The sequence below is a fragment of the Mus caroli genome, unplaced genomic scaffold (assembly GCF_978045245.1).
Source record: "Mus caroli unplaced genomic scaffold, Mus_caroli_1 scaffold_2, whole genome shotgun sequence".
Lineage (NCBI taxonomy): Eukaryota > Metazoa > Chordata > Mammalia > Rodentia > Muridae > Mus > Mus caroli.
Window position 1 is genome coordinate 154,983,760 of NW_028227257.1, and position 20,488 is coordinate 155,004,247.

The 20,488-nt window shown below is 46.8% G+C and overlaps 1 protein-coding gene across 5 annotated transcripts in view; it reads left to right on the forward strand.

Annotated features, from left to right (window-relative positions):
* The first annotated feature begins 970 nt into the window (after positions 1–970).
* The window catches only part of Camsap1 (calmodulin regulated spectrin associated protein 1), a 56,936-nt gene continuing 37,418 nt past the window's right edge, over positions 971–20,488 (forward strand). For 4 of the 5 annotated variants that reach the window (XM_029473024.2, XM_029473025.2, XM_021183958.3 and 1 more), the window contains exons 1-3: positions 1,202–1,436; positions 17,249–17,511; positions 18,135–18,296. In XM_029473024.2, coding sequence (XP_029328884.2) covers positions 1,280–1,436; positions 17,249–17,511; positions 18,135–18,296 — 582 coding nt within the window. In that variant the 5' untranslated portion in view covers positions 1,202–1,279. The other variant, XM_085835098.1, reaches the window with a different exon arrangement.

Here is a 20,488-nt window from a genome sequence, read left to right on the forward strand (position 1 = left end):
GACAGAGTGAAACACCTTGAAGTTTGCAGATGATGGTCAGTAAGGTCACCCACGCCCGGGCCAGAGGGTTCCCGAGCCTTCCCAGGGACTGGTGCGCACACAGTCCGCTCTTCAGTGACATCTTTCTCCTTCCGCACCCAGGTTTCAAAAATATACTATTGCTCCTTTCAAGCACTAAAATGCAGGTCACACGCGACGATGGTCCTAGGCTGGCATCCATTTCCCTTAGATGCCAAACCTGGGTGAGAGATCTGATAGTGCCCACCGAGGAGGAGGAGGCGGGGCTCGCGGTTGCTCCGGACTCCCGAGGGCTGCGGGGATTGTTTCTCTGGGCTAATCTCAGGCGCAGTTCTCGAGCCGCACACACTCTGCGACGCCCACATTCTGCCAGTCCGGGCGGAGACGTCTTGGCATCTCTGTCCACAGATGCAGCACCGGTGCAGACTCTAAGGGCGCTCAGTTCTCAGAGAGCGGGCCTTGCCAGAGGTAGAGGCGAACGTCTCTGGACGCAGGATAGAGGCTCAATCAAGGCCGGAGATTAGTCTCTCAAGTTGCTAGGAAACAGGCTAGCCCTCAGAAGAGAATACTGCGCCTGCGCGGGATCCGGACAGGGGCGTGGCAGGGGCGTGTCCACTGTGCCGGGGGCGGGGAGGGGCCGGATGGACTAGCGTGTATGCAGCCTTGAGGACGAAGTAGAGGCGGGGCCGAGGGTGTGTCCACAGCTACTAAGGACACCGACTGGGCTAGGTTAGAGGGGCGTGCCTACTCTGCAGGACCAGGGCTGGGGGCGGGGCTGAGGGTGTACCCAGAGCATCCCAAGAAGGGGACAGGTACAGAGCCTGCAGGAGGAGGGCGGGGCGAGCGGGCGGTGTTACGGGCGGTGCCTACTGCGCTTGCGGAGAAAGGTGGGGCTGCGGGGGGGGGGGGCGTAAGTGCGCCTGCGTGACGCGGCGGCGGCGCGTTAGCTCCCACCCGTTGGCCGCCGCCTCAGCTGCCGCTTCTCCTGGGCCGCGCACGCGCCTCCGCCGCCGCCCCCGGCCCGTGCTCGCACCGCGCCTGCCCCGCGCCTGCCCCGCTCCTTCCTCGGCCGGCGCTTGCCCGCCGCCGCCTGCCCGGCCCGCTCGGCGCCTTCTCGGCCTCGGCTCGGCGCCCGCAGCATGCAGCAGCAGCCTGGGTGGCGGCGGCGGCCGTGAAGTAAGGGCCGTTGCGCCCGGGCGGGCGGCGCGGGAGGGCGGCGGCGTCTTTGTTGCGGCCGGGCCGCCGCGGCCTTTGTCTGCAGATGGTGGACGCGGGCGGTCGCTGTGCCGCCGAAGGCTGGAGGAGGATGGAGGCGCCCCCGGAGGGCGCCGACCTGGTGCCGCTGGACCGCTACGACGCGGCGCGGGCCAAGATCGCCGCCAACCTGCAGTGGATCTGTGCGAAGGCCTATGGCCTAGGTGGGCGGGCGCGGCGGGGTCCGGGGTCGGGGGATGGGATTACAGGGGGACGGACGGGGAACGAATCCGGTTCCAGGATGGTACTAGAGGGGAGCCGACGGGGAACGCACTGGTTTCGGATGCGACCGGGAGGTGTCGGACGGGTGTAGGAGCCGGGGTATGGGACCAGAACTGGGGTCGGACTACGACGGGGGATGGGACCAGAGGGGAACGCGACGGCCGCAGAATGGGACCAGAGGGAGACCGACGGGAACGACCAGGTATGAGACCAGAGGGGTCAGAAAAGGGACTGACATGCCGGGGGATGAGAGCAGAGAGTTCCGGACGTTGGACAGACGGGGCAGGTTGGGACCAGAGGGGATCTGACGGGTCTTGGGGGGATGAGACGCACGGGAGGAGGTTGTAAGGTCTAGGGACAAGGAATGGAGACAGAGCCAAGATTGAGAATGAGGCCGGTGACAGGGCCAAGGCGCGCCTTCGCGTGGTGTCAGTTCAAGTCTTGCTGTTCTGGCGGCGGCCCAGGTGAGCGAGCGCTGAGGTAGCCCCGGGTCGGTCCAGGCATGGGACTGTGTTCGCGTGTCATCCATGCTCAAAGTCTCGGGTGGGTGGAGGGTGCCTATCATGTGCAGTGTTATTCTCTGGCAATTGGACTGGTCCTCTAGGTCCAAGAAAGACTCTTACCTGAATAACCACTGCTTAGCTGTTACTTACTGCATCAGGGTGACTAGAAGGCTGGATAGTTTGAGACTTAGTCTCAAACTAGAGTTCCAGCCAATCTGGTTTATATATTATGAAATTTGGTACTTAACAGAACAGGAGCTATTGGATACTCCAAAGATACATTATGTGTAATACAGATTGTGCAGAAATCATCATCTCCTTTGGTTAATTCCTGTTGTAAAGAGCAAGGTAACCTTGTAATGAAACCCCGTTTATGAAGCCTAATATGCTTAGTAGGATTAGGATTCTCAGGTTTGGTGCTCTGGGAACATTGCAGACCAAATAGTGCTGGTAATGAGTTGGTTGGGAGGCTCTAGTATCAGGGCAGGTGTCTTGTTTTAGGCATAAAACTATGATAAATGAAGCATAAATTACCCTTGTGCTGGCAAAAACATTACCTGAAGACTGGGTTACTGAGATAACCCTTTCAGGAAAGGGTTAGGTGACCACTTTGGAAAACTTGCTAAGCAGGTGTTCTCTGTGACAGTGGCCTCCAACTAGTCATAAGAACAAACTGTTTTGTGAGTCTTGGGATTAAATAAACTGCTTTATTTTAAATTCTCTGGTATAAAACTAGCAGTGAGGAAGAAATTCTTTTATAGTTTTCATTGTTATAATTCTTGGTCACTGTTTCTATTCAGTGCAGGTTTTGCATGGTGGTGGGGAAACACTACTGTGTACCTGGCTTTACCTGACTTAAAAAAGTGCAATTGAAGAAGCTGGGTGGTTGCAGCCCAAGCTTTTAATACCAACACCTGGGAGGCAACACAGAGAAACCCTGTCTTGAACCCCCTTTTTTCCCCCCAAAAAAGTGCAATTGAGAAAAGGCGTCTGCTACCTACCTAGAGCAGCGGATGAGTGTCTGGCCACTGGCCACTCTCTTTGCTAGCTCCACACTTTGTCCCATCTCCCACCTTATGTTTCTCATTGTTTGCTTGGCATTATTCTAAGCTATTAGCATTCAGTTTTCTTTCCTTTTTCTTTCTTTCTTTCTTTCTTTCTTTCTTTCTTTCTTTCTTTCTTTCTTCCTTCCTTCCTTCCTTCCTTCCTTCCTTCCTTCCTTTCTTTCTTTTTTTAATGAGACAGTATTTGCCATGGAGTTTCCTATGTAGACCAGTCTGACTTTGAACTCACAGAGATCCATTTGCCTCTGTCTCCTGAGTGCTGGAATTAAAGGCGTGTGCTCATTTTTTTATATTTCACAATTTTTTATTTTATGTGCATTGTTTTTTTTTTTTTTGACTGCATGTATTTCTGTATGACAGATGTCAGATCCCCTGGATAAGGAGTTACAGACACTTGCAAGCTGCCACATGGGTGCTTGGAATTGAACCTGGGTCCTCTGGAAGAGCAGCCACTGCTCTTAACCACTGGGCCATCTCTCCTACCCTCTAGTTGTTCTTAGGTTCATCCAAACTCCCAGCATTTTCTCCACTGGGCAGTATTTCGCCAAGGCTAGCCCACCACTTGTCATGGTGCATTCTTGGGCATAGCTCCTCATCTATCTACAAGTTTTCATGCCTGTGTATATGTATGTTTTAACCTGTGTGCTGGGGGTGGAACTCAAGACTCTGCTAGGCAAGTACTCTTGCTGAGCTGCCTTCTTTTTTTTTAAGGTTGGCATGTGGAGATAGTTTACTTAGATTCTGTTTCCTTAACAGGGTGAGCGTGTTGAGTTTTGTGTAGCCTTAGCATTCAGCTTGGGGGTGAGGTATCTAGAGATAAGTTTTTCTCTCTGTGTTGGCAGCTGACTGGTTTAGTTTTATTCTAGTACCAGATTACTTGGGAGATCTGGTTGCCTCATCAAATAATGGAGAAAATGAGCTTTAAGGTTTTAGAATTATTAAGAGTGATCATTTGAAGACTGGAAGAGCAAGACTGAGGCCCAGCGTGGGTCTGAGCCTAGGTGACCCCATGACCTGAGGGCATGCCTCTGCTAGCAGCATGCACATGACGTGGGTGTTAGGAGGTCTAGTTTCTTTCCATTCGCTGGGGTAAATGAGGTTTCTATACTCAGCTTTAGAATTTGGGAGGCCCTAATTCATATGAGCAAGCTGTCTAAGCTGGAGGGGTGCTTGTGCTGTTCGTAGCCTGGTATGAATTTACTCCTGCCAGCCTGGATTTGGGTCTTCCAGGAACATGGGTGAAGAGGGAGTTTTGGCAAGGTACACAGGGACACCCCGTCCACCCCAGTAAAATTCTGATGCTGTTCCTGGTCTAGCTGCTTTCTTTGCATCTGGATGCTTCACTGACAACTTAGTTTGGCTGGGTGGTCATAGGGAAAGGATCTTGCATGTTTTATGTGTTATGCACTGTTTGGTTAAGTCACGAAGTGAAACCAGCTTTTCTTCTGTGTAGGAGTTGAAGGTGTGGAGGAATTGTGGGGTTAGCCACTGGAGACTCCATTGTCACTTGCCCCGGAAGTCTGTGTCCCTGTGCCAGGCTGCTATCTGTAGTGAGTGGCAAGCTGTGGAGCTCACCCTAGCAGGCTTTGGGTTTATGGTTGTGAAGAAACATTTTCTCAAGATTTATTCTGCACTCATGCCACAACCAAGATTTGGGGCTGTCTTGTGCTTCTATTTTTAGGTTCCTTCTCTCTTTCTGGCAACTTTTGCTTGACATTAACAGTCTTTTTGTTGTTTTTTAGGAGTAACTTATTAGGCATGCTGACAATTGTTCACTTAAATGTGTCTGCAAAGAGGAGCAAAGTCTGCTTAGCTCCAAGAGTGTATGGTAGCATTTGTGTGAGACCTGCATAAAATTGATAGAGAACGTCAAAGTGCTGCTTAAAGGAGCATTTCTTTTCCAGGGTAGTGTGCTAGCCCAGGGCTGCAGCAGTCCTGGCTTTGGTTTTGGGTTGATTTGCATTCTGTTTGTGCTCTGAGCAAGCTCAGAGGTATCTATCTAGGCTTTGGTTTCAGGGGAAAGTGGGGGAATACCAGTTTTTATCTCTCAAGGACAGTGGCACACACAGGGACCGGATGAGAAGGCTCTAAATTGTTTGCAAGGAGATTGCTTTGAGGCTCAGCAGAAACTGATTTGTCCTTTTGCCCCAGAGCTGAGCTGCAGCTGAGCTGTCCTGAATCCTAGGCCCAGTCAAGAGGTTCATCCTTCTCACCTTACCAGCAGCAGACCGGGCTGCTGGTGGCCTGGCTGTAGGGGTTAGGTCTACAAACCAAGAATGCTGCTCTTCATCCTCTCTTCTACCTCTCCTGTTCTCCCACGCTCACCAGAGTGAGCACATTATAGAGTAAGGAGTCACATGAGGATCTGTAGCCTATGCAACCCTGTTCCTAGGAAATTGAACCAGAGCCACTGCTGGCAACAAAGTGCTTTTAAGCTGGTTTGCCTAGCCAGTGTTAGGAGCAGAACCCTTTCCTAACTCCAGGAGTTAACATATTGCCAGAGTCATGGTATTGTTTGGTTTAGTGTTATTTGGTCAAAAGTTCTTCACTACTGGGAATCCCTTTCAGTAGCTTTGGAGCTGGCTAGAACTGCTCACTGAGCCTTTCTTTCCCTGGGAACAGTCTCCTGCCTGGGCCCAGTTCAAAAGTGTGTTATCAAGTTGTTCTAGGTTATAATTTGTTCAGACTACTGGTTCATGAGTTTAGATTGTGGCTCTATCTATTTAGTTTATATTTTTTGAAACAGGGTTTCTCTCTATAGCTCTGTCCTGGAACCACTCACTGTAGACCAGGCTGGCCTCGAACTTATGAAGATCCACCTCCTCTGTTTCAGGAGTGCTGATATTAGAGGCACTCAGCACCATGCCCGGCTGGTTTTATATATTTTATTTTAAGTGTCGGGGTAGGTTGCATGTACTTGTGCACCATATGTATACCCAGTGCCCTTGGAGGCTAGAAGAGGCCGTCAGGTCCCTTGGAATTAGAGCTATGCATGTATGGTTGTTAGCTCTTTGTAGGTGGTAGGAATTGAACCTCAGTCCCCTGAAGAACAGCCAGTGCTCTTAAGTGCTGAGTAATCTCTGGAGCTCTGGGCTGTTTTTAAATAGCCTTTTGCTATTCTTGGCAAGTGAGTTGGGTGTTTTTGGGCGGGAGGGTCCGGCAGCCTCAAGTGTTTGGCGAACTGGAGAAGCTTGATGCTGTAGGGCCTGCTGATTGTGCCATGACTCCTCTACAGGTTGTTTGGAGAACCTCCTGTCTTCGGGTTCTGGTATCTGCGAGGTTAGGATTCCCCTCACATGCCCACCTGCAAAATGCTCAGGTGCTTGTGGGTGTAGGAGAGGTCATGTTTTTAGAGTTGTGCTTATATACGTCCTCCTTCCTGGCCTGATGCCAGGAGTTAATACTAATCAGAGAATGAAAATCTGTCTTTAATCTGTGAGCTAATCCTTTGGCTGCTATTGTGGTTTAGATTGTTAACTTTGGGTATACATTTTTTTTTTGTTTTTCGAGACAGGGTTTCTCTGTGTAGCCCTTGCTGTCCTGGAGCTCACTTTGTAGACCAGGCTGGCCTCGAACTCAGAAATCCGCCTGCCTCTGCCTCCCGAGTGCTGGGATTAAAGGTATGCGCCACCACGCCGGGCCCAGAGTTGTTTAATAGCTTGGATTGCTATCCATTTTCATATTGTCTGAGGATGACCATGATGGAGGCAAGATTACTTTCATCCATTGCTTTTGTGTGCATAATTATTATTTCTTTTTCAGAATAGGAAATAAAAGGGAGAAGGCACATAGTGCCATCTATGTTGTTGATCAAAATCCTCATGAAATAACATTTATGGAGGAAATAGGAATAATGGAAGGTTGAAGATAGGACTGGGGAGATAGCTTAGATAATTAAGTGCTTGTTAGGCACGGGGCTGGGGAGACAGCTCATTGGTAAAGTGCTTGTTACACAAGCATGAAGACCAGAGTTGGAACCCATATTAAAAAAGTCAGATATGGAGCTGGCAAGATGGCTCAGCAGATCGCTGCCAACTTTGACAACCTGAGTTTGTAGGTGCCTAAGACCTACATAATGGAAAGAGAGAACTACTGCAAATTGTCTTCTGACCTCTACACATGTACTGCATGTGTGTGCGCACACATACACAAATGAATAAATATTGTTACTATCGAGACAGGGTTTCTCTGTGTAGTTTTGGCTGTCCTGGAACTCCCTCTATAGATGAGGCTGGCCTCAAACTCAGAGATCTGCTTGCCTCTGCCCTCTCTTCCCTGCCCGTGCTGGGTTTAAAGGCATGTGTCACCACTGCCTGGCATGAAGTAAATTTTAAATATGAAAAATTTTAAATACGAAAGTCAGGCGTGTATGCTTGTAATTCCATGCTGGGGAGGTAGAAAATGCTCTCTGACCAGCTAGCCTGGTCTACTGTTAGGGTCTAGGTCAGTGAGAGACGTGTGTTAGAGAACAAAAGTGAATGGCTCTGAAGGGTGGTCAAGGCCTGGATAGCCCATGAGAGCAGGAGGTGGGGACCTGGCTGCACCATTGTGTTCTTGTGCACTGAGTTGATTAACTGTGCGGAGGCAGAGGTGTAAGGACTGACATAGCAGGTGATTAGCTTGGAAAGTCTTGGAGCCAGGTTGTTTACAGTGCTCATGGTGTCTTTGGGGATTCCTTTGGTGTGTGTGCGTGGGATCACTTGAATAGGAGAGTTTGCTGAGAGCCTGGGAATGTGCTTTGAGCAGATGTTCCCTAGTTGCTACAGATTTAACTAGTCAAAACTGGTCTATCCGTCCAGGTGAACATTTGTCTTATGACCTGTGGGAACTGAATGGAGCTTTGCAGGCCACATATGTAAAGAAGAAAAGCCCTGGGTGGTGCCTGGGTAGAGTTGACAGGGGAGCAGAAGCCACTGGAAGGTCAAGTGGGAAGGAGAGAATGTCCCATAAAGAAGTAGATGAAGTAGGTAGTCAGGCAAGGACAGGGAAGGGGGATGGAGACAGGTGTGGGTCAGTTTGCTCAAGCACAAGCCCAGGCACGTGGACATTAGAAGCTGAGATTAGTTTGGACAAAAGGCTGAGTTTCAGATTTTGGAATGCAGTAAATGACATATTGGTAAACCCTAGCAGAAGTTTTCTACCTGTACTTATGGACAGTTTCTAAGGAGGAAAGAGGTCTGGGCTTTTTGTGTGTGTGTGTGTGGTTTTCCAAGACAGGGTTTCTCTGTGTAGCCCTGGCTGTCCTGGAACTCACTTTGTAGACCAGGCTGGCCTGGAACTTAGAAATCTGCCTGCCTCTGCCTCCCAAAGTGCTGGGATTAAAGGCAAGCACCACGACTGCCTGGCTGAGATCTGGGCTTTTTAACTGGGCACAGTTGGTAGTGCTCATTGTTTGGACCTTATATTGGCTTACAATTTAGACACACAGTAAAACACGTGTAAGTATATAGCTAGATAAAGTTTTGGTGGTACACCTCCAGATCCCTGTAAGTCTCATCCTGGCCTTCTTATACATACTTCCTCTCTGGAGTTTCCTATCGTCTAAGCACATCAAGGTTCTGCACCTAGCTTCCTTCATTCCACATATTATCTTTCAGATTTATTCATGTGTACAGTCTTTGCTTAGTAATAGTATCTCATTGTATGGTTAGCCCAGTTGTCTGTTGAGGAATGTTATTGGGGTCGTTTCTAGTTTTGGGGTATTATGAAAAATACTGCTATGTGCATTCATGTGGGCAGATTTTAAAAAAAATCTTAAATATGTATAGGATTAGGGGGTCACGAGTTAATGCATTTTAATTCAGAAGGAAGTATGAAGTTTTTCAAAGTTGCTGAGTCATTATTTCCCATGAGCACTGTATGAGAATTCCAGTTGCTCTGTTTTTATGTCAGCACTTGGTAGTGTTGGGCTTTATACTCTTAGCCAGTCAAGTGAGTGGACTGTGCATTGCACTGGTTTAGTATGCATTTCCCTGATGACTAATGAAGAAAAGCCTTTAAAAATATGCTTTCTGCCCACTTTAATCTCTTCCCATGTAATAATAGCTTTTAGAGTCTTAGACAATGTAAGAAAAAAATAAGTTGTTTATTTCAAGGTTTATTAACATGTAGTTTTAAGGCATTTTGCAAAGGTCCTAGATGTTCTACTCAGTTTCCCATTTATCTTCTTGTAAATCTACTAGAAAATTACAACCAGGTGTAGGACCTTCCCTCCTCTCAGAACTTCCTGTTCTGTTTTGATGACTGTGCCTGCCACCTTGTGTATGCATCGGCCACTGTGCCTTTCCTTCTCTAGTTATTTACTAAACTTAGGCTGCTTCTACAAGCAGTTAGTGTGGCAGCTCACATGTGTTGATAGTTTATATTTTCTTTTGTTGTTTTGTGTTTATTTTTTGTTTGCTTGTTTTGAGACAAAGGCTTATGTTCCAAACCGGCTCAGCTCAAGTTTCCTATGTAGCTAGGGCCAACCTTGAGCTCCTAGATCTTCCTGCCTCTGCCTTTTCAAAGTGCTGAGATTGTAGGTGTGTTATACTACTGCACTTATATTTTTGTTGTCTTCTATTTCCGTGTATGAAAAGTTTCCTTTGATGCTTGCTCTTATTCCATCTGGATTGCCATAAAGATTCCATGACGTAGGTAACTCATAAATGATGGAGACTTTGGGGTATGAAAGTTCAAGGTGAATGCAAACGCAGATCCTACATGTGGTAAGGTTTGGGTCCTGGTTCATACCCGGTGCCCATAAAACTAGGTATGATGGTGCATGCCTATAATTCTAGTACTTGGGAAGTAGAGGCAAGAGGATCAATATTCTTTTTTTTTTTATTATTCCTTTTTTATGTTTTGTTTTTAATTTTTGTTTTTTGAGACAGGGTTTCTCTGTGCAATCCTGGCTGTCCTGGAACTCACTCTGTAGACCAGGCTGGCCTCGAACTCAGAAATCTGCCTGCCTCTGCCTCTCAAGTGCTGGGATTAAAGGCATGTGCAACCACTGCCCAGCCTGATATTCTTGTTATATAGAAAATTGAAGGCTAACCAGAACCACATGAGATCTTGTCTCTATCCCCACCCCACATTTAAACATTCTAACAATACGACGATCTGAATGATACATGCTGAGGAGTGATGATGGGAAGTATTTTTTCTGTGTTAAGCTGTTATGTTTCTATAGAAGCAGAAAACATTGTGTATACAGTAAAAACACATTTCTGTTGGTGACTGAATCTGAGTGGAACTGTTTGAGGTTGTATGTGCTGGCTTATGTGGTGTGATGGCATGAACAGTGTGTCTGCTGTAGGTTTAGAATCAGGACTGCAGTACAGTTTCTTAATGCAGCATGGGTAAACACTGCCACAAACATTTTGGATCCAGTTGGTTCTGGTTGTTGTGTGTTTTTATCGTTGCAATTACTTTTCTGACTCCCACATTCAGTTAAGCTGGGGGCCTAGAATATAGTTTATTTTGGTGAATGTGTGGGCATGTAGGAGAGGGCATGTAAGACAGCTTCTTGCTCTGTTGCCTTCCACTTTTCTGTTCCTTTTGGTTGAGTAGAAAACCTTTTCTTAAGGTGGCTGACCAGATGCAGGAGGTTCCAGATCCTTGTGCCGTTCCCATCTGGACCCCATGGATCTCATTGTGGCAGCATCTTCCATTTCAAAGTCTCCAGCCTTGTGTCATCAGGAACTGGGGAGTATTGCCCCTCTCCCACAGCTCCCTGTCTCTGACCCTCCTTAGTTTCAGTCTCCAGCTCTGCCTGTGGTTCAGATTAGATGGATGTGTTGATTTCACTTTAAAGTCAGTGATTCCATTCGGTCCCTGTCATTGCTACCCTGCTGCTCAGCCTGCCCAGTGAGTTTCTAAATATCTGTTGTTCTACTTTTCATTTCTATATTTAGTGCTTTAGAAAGCTTTCTTTGCTGAACTTTTTTAGTTTGCTTCAGAGTTTCTGACTCTTGAGTTATTTGTGCTGGCTCCTTTTAAATGTCTGAGATGTTTCAACACTTGATGCATCTTGGTGTGTGTCAGTCATCACACTTGAGTGGAGATTTCAGGAGATTTCTAGGAGGAAGGAATCTCTTGGACTCAGCAGCCAGTACATATCCTGTTGGGTTTGCTTGAAGACTGGAGCTTCAGTGTTAGCAGTGGTTCTGGCAGGTCCTGTGCCCAGCCCTGAGCATCTGGTTCAGACTACTTTTGGGGGTGGTCCCTGCTGCTGCTGCTTAAGGGCAAAAGGAACTTTCCATGCTAGGTAGGTGAGATTCTGCCTATCAGACTACTAGTTGTGGTGCTTGGCTATCTCTGCCTCCCAGGAAAAGATTACACACAGTTTTAAGAACTTATAGAACCAAGCTGTGATTGGCAGTGATGGGCAGGGCCACTCCTTGACCAGGACTATTTAATTAATCATGCCCTTTTTTTAAGCCTAAATCTCAGGTCAGCACCTCGAGGATGGACTTAGGGGTTACTGGATCCATTTATTTTTCTTCCCAAGGTGACCACATGAATAAAATGCTTTTTTTCTGATTCTCACTGTCACTTGTCTTATTACTTGATGTATTGAGGATGGCAGCCAAACCTAGCTTGTTGGGGATGCCAGGGCTCAGAATTATACCACAAACCTCTGGTAAAATGTGATTCCCTTTACTAGAATGCTCGTCTGTGTGGGAGAGAGGTTCATAACCACCAGGGAGGGAGAGTATCTTCTCTGCTAGGTGCTCTTGGGGAGACTTTTATTTGTTGTGTTCCCTGGTCCATGGTGGCTTTGGCTTTAAAGAAAGTATCTTAGGCCTGTTAATCTTACCTCTTCCAAGACCCAGAAACCAGCTGCCTTGCCTGTTTTGCCTTTTGTAGAGGGATTTAGCAAGCACCAGGCCTGCCCTTGATGGGGATGTGACTCTCTACTGCTGTCCTGCAGTGTGAGGTCCAAGCCCGCATCAGCATCCATCCTTTTCACTTTGTAGGTGCCCGTGCTTGCAATTTCAGGGTAGTAGCTGCCTACTGCCTAAAAAGGCAAGCAGGGATGGTGTGCTACCTTGGCTTGACCAGTAACTCCCTCTGGATATTAAAAAGTGTTTTGCCTTTGGATCCTGTTGGTGTCATTAGTGTTTTTTGGGTGTGGATTTTCTTTTTTTTAGTCTTGCTGGCATTTTTAGTGGCTTCATAAATTTGTAAAGTTTTGGAAAATTCTCTGCAGTGTCTGCATCCTTCTACCATATTCCCTCTCCCTTCTGGGCCTGCAGGTCCTTTCTGTGGGCTGACAGCCTCTGTCACTTACTCTCCCTGCCTTCCCACATTGTGTTACTGTTGGTTGTGGATACTTGTTTTCTACTCATCTTCATCTCTCAAGTGTTGCCTTTTGCCTTTTCTGGACAGGGTTTCTCTGTGTGGTCTTGGCTGTCCTGGAAACAGCCTACAGACAAAGCTGGCTTTGAACTCGGGTTCACCTGCCTCTGCCTCCCAAGTGCTGGGGCTAAAGCTGTGTACCACCATGGCTGTCAACTATCTTAATCTGCTTTTTCCTTTTTTTTTTTTTTTTTTTTTTTTTTTTTTTGGTTTTTCGAGACAGGGTTTCTCTGTATAGCCCTGGCTGTCCTGGAACTCACACTGTAGACCAGGCTGGCCTCGAACTCAGAAATCCACCTGCCTCTGCCTCCCGAGTGCTGGGATTAAAGGCGTGCGCCACCACGCCCGGCTTTAATCTGCTTTTAACAGTTTATTTTATGATACAGGCTCAGTGATTGTAATTGTATAAATGTAAATATATGTAAGCATATACTTACATATATTTGTTGTTGTTGTTATTCTAGAATCTCTCTTTTGTTCTTTTTCAGTTTATCACTTTTTCTATATTAAAAGTACTTTTACTTTTCTGCCTTGGCTGTCAGTTTTGCTTATCACTTCCTGTGACTTAGGGTCAGGGTACCTGAGCCTAGCTTTCTTTGAGTTTGCTAGGCTTCCTGAGCTGGCCTTGAACTTACCAGGATCTTCCTGTCTCAGCCTCTAGTGCATAGTATAAGCATATACCATATATCTGATGTGACCAGTGGCCGATGCCATAACACACAGCTGTGTTGAAACTTTCACAGTTGTTGCAATTCTGGTTTTAAGCAAATGGGTCTCTTGAGGTGGCCAGGCCATTATATACACACCTGATATACCTTCCCTCTGTTTTGGAATCTCTTCCCTACTCTCTCTGGTCATCCTCCTGGCCTCTGACTAGAAGCTCAGCATGCACACTTAAGGCTACACTATACAGAGAGGCTGTGGTGTGCTTGTCCCTGATGTATGTAGGTTTGGTGACTCTCCCTGGTGTGTTTGGGTAGAGTAGGTATGGCCTTACAATTACCAAGTTTCTCCTGACCACCACTTAGTTCCTTTGGTATTCTCTTCCTTGCATGCATAGCATGGGGTGACCACCAGTCTGTCTTGCCCAGCTTCCATTGTCACTGTGTCCTTCTGGTCCCCACATGGCAGCCTCTTCAGAATGCCCCCCTTTAGCCATATGTCCATAATGGAGCTCCTCCTAATACCATGGCCATCTTCTGAGCCACAGCTCCTAATTTAGTAACAGATCCTGTGACTGGCTGGTGTCCAGGCCCGTCTTCTACTCTCTGTGCAGGAAGCGGCAGCAGACATTATTTCCGGGGCCTCTTTCCATTATCTCCTTACTCAGCCTGTTCTAATTTATCCTGCTCTGTGCTTTCAGAGTATATAAACCTAATGACAGTTCCACCAAAGGCACAGTACACGTAGCACATACTCAGTTAAGGACCTGTTGAATGAATTAGTGAAGCATCATATTTGTTTTTCCTATGCTGTTCTGAACTGTGTTATTTCTTTAAATTGTCTGATGAGAGTCATTGTCATGTTTTTCTCTTGTTTGCCTAAGCTGGGCTCTGTGCACACTCCAGTGTGATGCTCCTTGTCATGGAAGTTGCCTACTGTTTTTGTGTCCTCTTCAGAGTCTCAGAGCCTTTGCTGACGGTGATGGCCTTCCACCTCCTTTTGGTGGCCTAGCATATTCATATATTTCCTGGTTCATGCAGGTACTCAATAATTGTTTAATTAGTGATTTGTAAATTACTGTCTTTGTCTTTTGTAGAGAAATATGTCACCTGAAACAGGTTCAGAATGCATTTACAATGCCTTTGTAGTGTTTTGTAATGTTTTATCATCATCCTTATCATTTTAAAATTATGTATGTATGTGTATGTGTGTTGCAGGGGCAGGGGGTTGTGCATATAAATATATTGTCCATGGAGGCCAGACAGAGTGTTGGAACTTTCCAGGCAAACAGTTATAAGCTGCCTGACATGGGGTGTGGCAATCAATCTTGGGTCCTCTGTGAGAGCAATACTTGTTTTTAACCATTGAGTCATTTCTGTAGCCCTTTGTCTCTTTTTTAAAAGAACAACTACTGACTGCTAGCTATTAGACAGATAGATGTGTGCAAACATAGCTTCTGAACTGAGCATTATCTTGGAACAGTCACTGTCCTGGTAGACTGGGAGGACTGGTGCTCTCTTACTGAGCTGAGGACAGTTTCTCTCCTGAAGGGCCACAAGGAGAGGTTCTGTTGCTGAGTGGGCTGAAGCGCCCTAAGACTGGGTTGGAGGGAGCTCACAGGTGTGGTAGTCCTGCTGCGGCTAGGCTTGTTGTCTACCTACATAAGTGCTCTGGGTTTCTGTCAGGACTCTGAAGTGCTCCAGAATGATTGTACAGGGCCCAATCCAGTGTGCCAGGAACATGAACCATGTTAGGTTGATTGTTTGCAAGTGGCCCAGGGCAACATTCCTCTTGGATGTTTGGCCTGGCTGCTTTTTCTGTCTTGCTAGCTTCCAAGTTCAGGCTGCTTATGTCTTTATAACTGTGTCAGTGAGCTCCCGCATCTTCCCTGGGCTTCCCTGTATCTGTCAAACGCCAGCTCTTGGTTGTGCTTCTGTGGTGTACCATCGTCTCCTTCCTCTTAACAGTGAGACTCTGTGCGGTCCCTCCTGAGCTGTGCTCTTCTGTTCTTAGAGAGGAACCTTACTGGAACTCTCCCATCCAGGTGAGATGGGAGAGTAGCTTGGACAGCCAATCTGGCTTGAGGTATTACAGACATTAGATGGAACTGTATATAGGTAGTTCAGAGGAGGTGGCTGGGACTAAGTATACATATTGGGATAGGCACACATCCATGTATTTTCAAGTCTCAAGGTGGATAAAGTCTCCTAGGAGTGAAGTAAAATGTGTTCTTGGAATTCTGAACATGCAAGAAGTTATGGGCTGGAAGTTAGGTAGAGGGTAGCTCTGCTAGACACTTAAAGAAAGTGCAGGCCTAAGATGACTCCTGTCTCCTTTTCCTAGCAGCAAAACAAATTTGGAACTTGGCCTCCCTAGCTCAGATCCTTACTTGATTTTACCAGTTCAGAACCAGATCCTACAGTTTCACAGACCCTGTGTTCTGTGCCTCTCAGCTCTGTTCCATGGGACTTCTCAGTCTTAAGTGTGGTGTGGCCCTCCCCTCTTTTTGTCTTACTCACATGTCGTTATAGCTCAGAAACAATCAGAAGGGAGCAAGAGAGAGGATGCTGGGGTAGGAGGAAGCAGCCCCTGAAAAGCTGACCTTTTCTCAGTGTGGTTCTATACCTGGCACAGGCAGGAGTGAGTGTGGATGGTATCCTATTGTTCTGATGAAGCACCATGACCAAAAGCAAGAAGAAGGGAAAGAAGGTGGGGAAGAAGGGAAAGGTTTACTTGGCTTACACTTCCATACCACTGTTCATTATTGATAGAAGTTAGGATAGAAACTCAAACAGGGCAGGAACCTGGAGGCAGGAGCTGATGCAGAGAGGCTATGGAGGGGTGCTGCTTACTGGCTTGCTCAACCTGCTTCTAACAGAACCCAGGACCACCTCCTCAGGTGGCACCGCTTACAATGGGTTAATCAATCACTAAGAAAATGAGTCATACATAAGGGTACATACCTGTAATCCTAGCACTCAGGAGGCAGGAGCAGGTAGATCTCCTATTAGTTTGAGGCAAGCACAGTCTACATAGTGAGTTCCATGACAGCCAGAGGTACAAAATGAGGCCCTGTCTGGTGGTGGGAAGGGGAGGGGGAGAGGGATGAGGCATGGGGGAAGAAAATGCCCTTAGAGGCTTTTCTGCAGCCTGATCTAATGGAGGCATTTTCTTAATTGAGGGTCCCTCCTCTCATATGACTTTAGCTTGTGTCAAGTTGACATAAAACTAGCTAGCACAAATGTCCACTGATTGTGGGGTGGGGTAGCATCATCTAGTGTGTTTCTACATGTTTATTTGAATGCTGGGTGTGGTGGGTTTTCTTAAGCAGCTCTTCTTGGTAATGCCAGCTTTCTTAACTCTTCTGTTTGAGAAGACTGAACTCTCCATTCTCTTTAGTTGGGGATACAGAGATGCCAAAGATCCCCGGGCCCTGGATAAAGGAATGAGATTCTTCAGGATTTTGGGCTTTCCACAAAGGATAGCTGTTGTTATCCTACAAGTTGAGGGCAGTGCCAAGAGGGCACAGAGTCAGTGGTAGCACATATGGCTCTCTGGTGATGTATGAAAGGCCAGATTGTAGTTGGGTCCTGTCTTCTGTGACATTGGACATGCTACGTCCTTTTTCTGTGCTTCAGTTTTCTTGTCTGTAATATGGGCACATTAGTCATTACTCCTGATTCACTAGATTGTGATTAAACAGTATGCTGCCTGAACCAAAGATAATGGAAAGCTGGTTGCCATGTTCCGTTATGGTTAGTGGTTATAGTGGCAGCAGACTTGGCGTACTTCCTAAACAAAAGCTGTTTGGTCTCTGCTTGTTACCTGACCTTGACTTTGGAAAGAAGATAAGCAGAGCTCCCTTCCCAGAATGAATGTCATTGTACCATAGCCCCTTCTTTAATCCAATGGCATCTTGGTTTCTTTTGAGCCCTCTAGCATCCCAGGAAATTTGTGCTTGCATCCCACCATCATTCAGATTATGCTGGCCTTTGCACAAATGCCTCATATTGCCTCTGTCGTGCTAATGAGGCTGTTAGTTGACCCTAGATCTTTGTGTGTTGTGTGCTCTACCTTGGCTGGGATTTTGCTGGACGGTGCTTTTGTGTGTTCTCATCTAGCTGGTGATGCTTGAGACTGGACTGTGCATGTCCACTCACCCAGTGCTCTCTCCTGCCATAGACAACATCCCTGAGGATCTCCGAGACCCGTTTTACATCGACCAGTATGAGCAGGAGCACATTAAGCCACCCGTTATTAAGCTTCTCCTGTCCAGTGAGCTGTATTGCCGTGTCTGCAGCCTCATCCTAAAAGGGGACCAGGTGGCTACCTTGCAAGGACACCAGTCTGTCATCCAGGCCCTGTCCCGGAAGGGCATCTATGTGATGGAGAGTGATGATACCCCTGTGACAGATGCTGACCTCAGCCAGGCACCTATTAAGATGGTGAGTGTCTGACAGGCATTCCTTCTGTTCCCTTGGCTGAGCAGGCAAGACTCAGTGCCCTTCCATTAGGGTTAGATGGTGAGGTTTGCCAATGTGTATTGGTGGACCTTAATGACAGACCTGCATTTTAAAGAATGTCATCATTCTGGAAAGAGCAGCTTGCTTTCGGATTTTCTTCTCACTGAAGATATAGTGTAGCAGGGCACACCACTGCAGAGCCTTCCTGTTGGATATCTGCACTCAGCCAGAATCTGTTGCTATGTTCTCAGAGGCTATGCCTCTGCAGATTAGCCCAGCACCTAGCATGCTATGGCTATTTTCACTCAGTCGGGTGATGTGTGGGTCAAGAGAAAGCTCTGAAGAGACTGAAGGTAGAGTGTGATACAAAGAGAGCCTTGGTGCCATTCCAGAGCCTTTGGGGCAGAGGAAGCGGGCAGCTTTCCAAAACATATAGTCTGCTGGCAAGAGATTAGGACCATGGACCATTACTGCATGGCGAAACAGTGCCAGGGATGGACAGGCCTCAGCCAGTGCTGTCCTTGGCGGGGAAGGCAAGGCAGAAAGTTTTCGTGCATTGGGACCTGCAAGATGTTTAGGATGCTGATTGCAGCCTCTGTCCCCAGAGTGGCCACATGGCGATGGTGGATGCCCTGATGATGGCCTACACTGTGGAGATGATCAGCATTGAGAAGGTGGTGGCCAGTGTCAAGCGCTTTTCTACATTCAGCGCCTCAAAAGAACTTCCTTATGACCTCGAGGATGCCATGGTATTCTGGATCAATAAGGTGAGTACTTGTTTAGCTCTCTGCCTGATTGAGAGCTGTCTGCTTCTTGTTCTCCATATTGGGACTTGCCACTAGAGTTTGTCATTTGGAACTGCATGGTACTTTATCCAGCTAGGTGTCCAATAGACAGTCCTTATTCCTGAGCGCTGAGAGTTAAGCGAGATGGGTTTGTATATGAGGATGTGCATGTGTGTGTGGTTACAACTAATAGGTTTCATTTTTAGCTTAAGGTACTTATATATAAGTTCATGTTCATGATTTTTTGCTGATAGTTATTGGGGAGGAATCAAGTTTCTTGTGTCTGTTTATCAGTGTGTATCTGTATTCATGTGAGAGTACAGATACACACATGACATGGCAAGCCTGTGGAAGAAAATCTCAGGTGTTGGTCCTTGTCTTGTACCTTGTTTGAGAGAAGGTCCACCTGCCATTTTGTTGTAGGAGCACTGAGATTGCTGCGGTGCTGGGTTTACTGTGCTGTGCTGGTTGGTTTTAGGGCATCTTGGCATAAGCTAAAGTCATTTTGTAAGAGGGAATCTCACTTGAAAAAAATACCCTCACTAGATTGGCTGATAAACAAGCCTCTAGTACATTTTTTCTATTGATGACTGTTCAGGTAGGGCTCAGCTCATCGTGGGTGGTGCCACCCTGGGCTGGTGGCCTTAGGGTTATAAGAAAGTAGGCAGAGCTAGCCAGTGGTTAGCATTCCTCCATGCCTCTGTTTTAGTTCTTGCATCCAGGTTCTTTCCCTGCTGGAGTTCCTGTTCTGAAGTTCTTCAGTGATGTAGAAGAAATATAAGATAAAATAAATCCTCCCTCCCAAGTTGCTTTTGCTCATGGTGTTTAATCACAGCAGAAATTGTAACTAGAACACATGGTTAAAGCTTTGGTTCCTTGTGCTTGCTCAGGACTACTTCATGCACCCACTGAGATCCCTCTCCTCTTTGAGAAAGGTAGCTCAGGTAGGCCTTGAACTGACTATGTAGTTGAGGATGACCTTGAACTCTTGGTTCTTTTGCCTCCTAAGTCCTGGGACAGACATACAGACATATGCCATCATATCGGGCTCATCCATGTAGTACTTCAAGGAAATACACTGTATTTTTGTCTTCTGACTTGTCACTCTTAGACAGTGTGTGCAGATTTGGGATTGTGGAAAATGAGGTGCACTTGCTCACGTAGCCTTCCATCCCTGTCTTGGGTTACAGACACATTGGCACTTCACTGTTAGACTTTAAATTACTGCGCTTTGGTATCTGCTTATACAGCCATATTTCCATTCTAGAACCATCCTTTGTTCTTCTTGTTTCAGTTTTTACAAATCTTTCTCTTTTTCTTACCTAATATTTGTATTTGTTGTTCATGGTTTGTTATTTCCTTAGCATTTCCACAGTAACTTACAGCCCTCTTTTGACTGGTTTTTCCTGGTGTGGCTTCTCTGGTGTTTGTAAGCTTCTGCCTGGTTGGAGTCATCAGATGCAGTTTGTGCTTCTGGCTAATGTTATCCTTACTCTGCATCCAGGGTGAATTACCTAGCATCCAGCAAGATGGAGCTCTTTTGCAGCCTTCACTAGATTGCATATGTTCTTAAAGGTCCTCGCCATAACTTCACAGGGCCCTTAACAAGCATTGAAGTACTGTAGAGTATTGAATGTCTTTCCTTGTGGCATCCCTTTGGGACCTTGTTCTTCTCTAGCTTAGATAATGGAGGCCTTTTCTGCCATCCTGGACTCCTTTTCTCCTCCTGACTTGAGGTGCAGTTGATGAAGCCTTTCTGCAGAACACCACACCTGCTTTGATTCCATCCTGTCTGGTCACTGGAAGGTAGAGCTGAGCAGGCAGTATCATCCTGGTCGTCTCTGCTGGCCTGACATGAATCATCTTTGATGGACACTTGGGTCCTCTTTATCTCCTGGGTGCTCTGAGTTGGCCCATGGCCCATTTTTTGGGGGCTCTTTTAAATTTTTTGGTGAGTGTGTTATATACATATTTGTTTTTGTGTGCATATGCATCTATATATGTGTGCCAGCATAAGTAAAAGACGTCAAGAGTCGTAAATCTCTTGCCACCCAAGGTTTTTTTTTTTTTTTTTTTTTTAACTAGGGGCTCACACTGAACATAGAGCTTCCTAATGAATTGGAATGCCTGGCCAGCAAGTCCTAGGTCATCCTGTGACTGTCTCAAGGACTCAG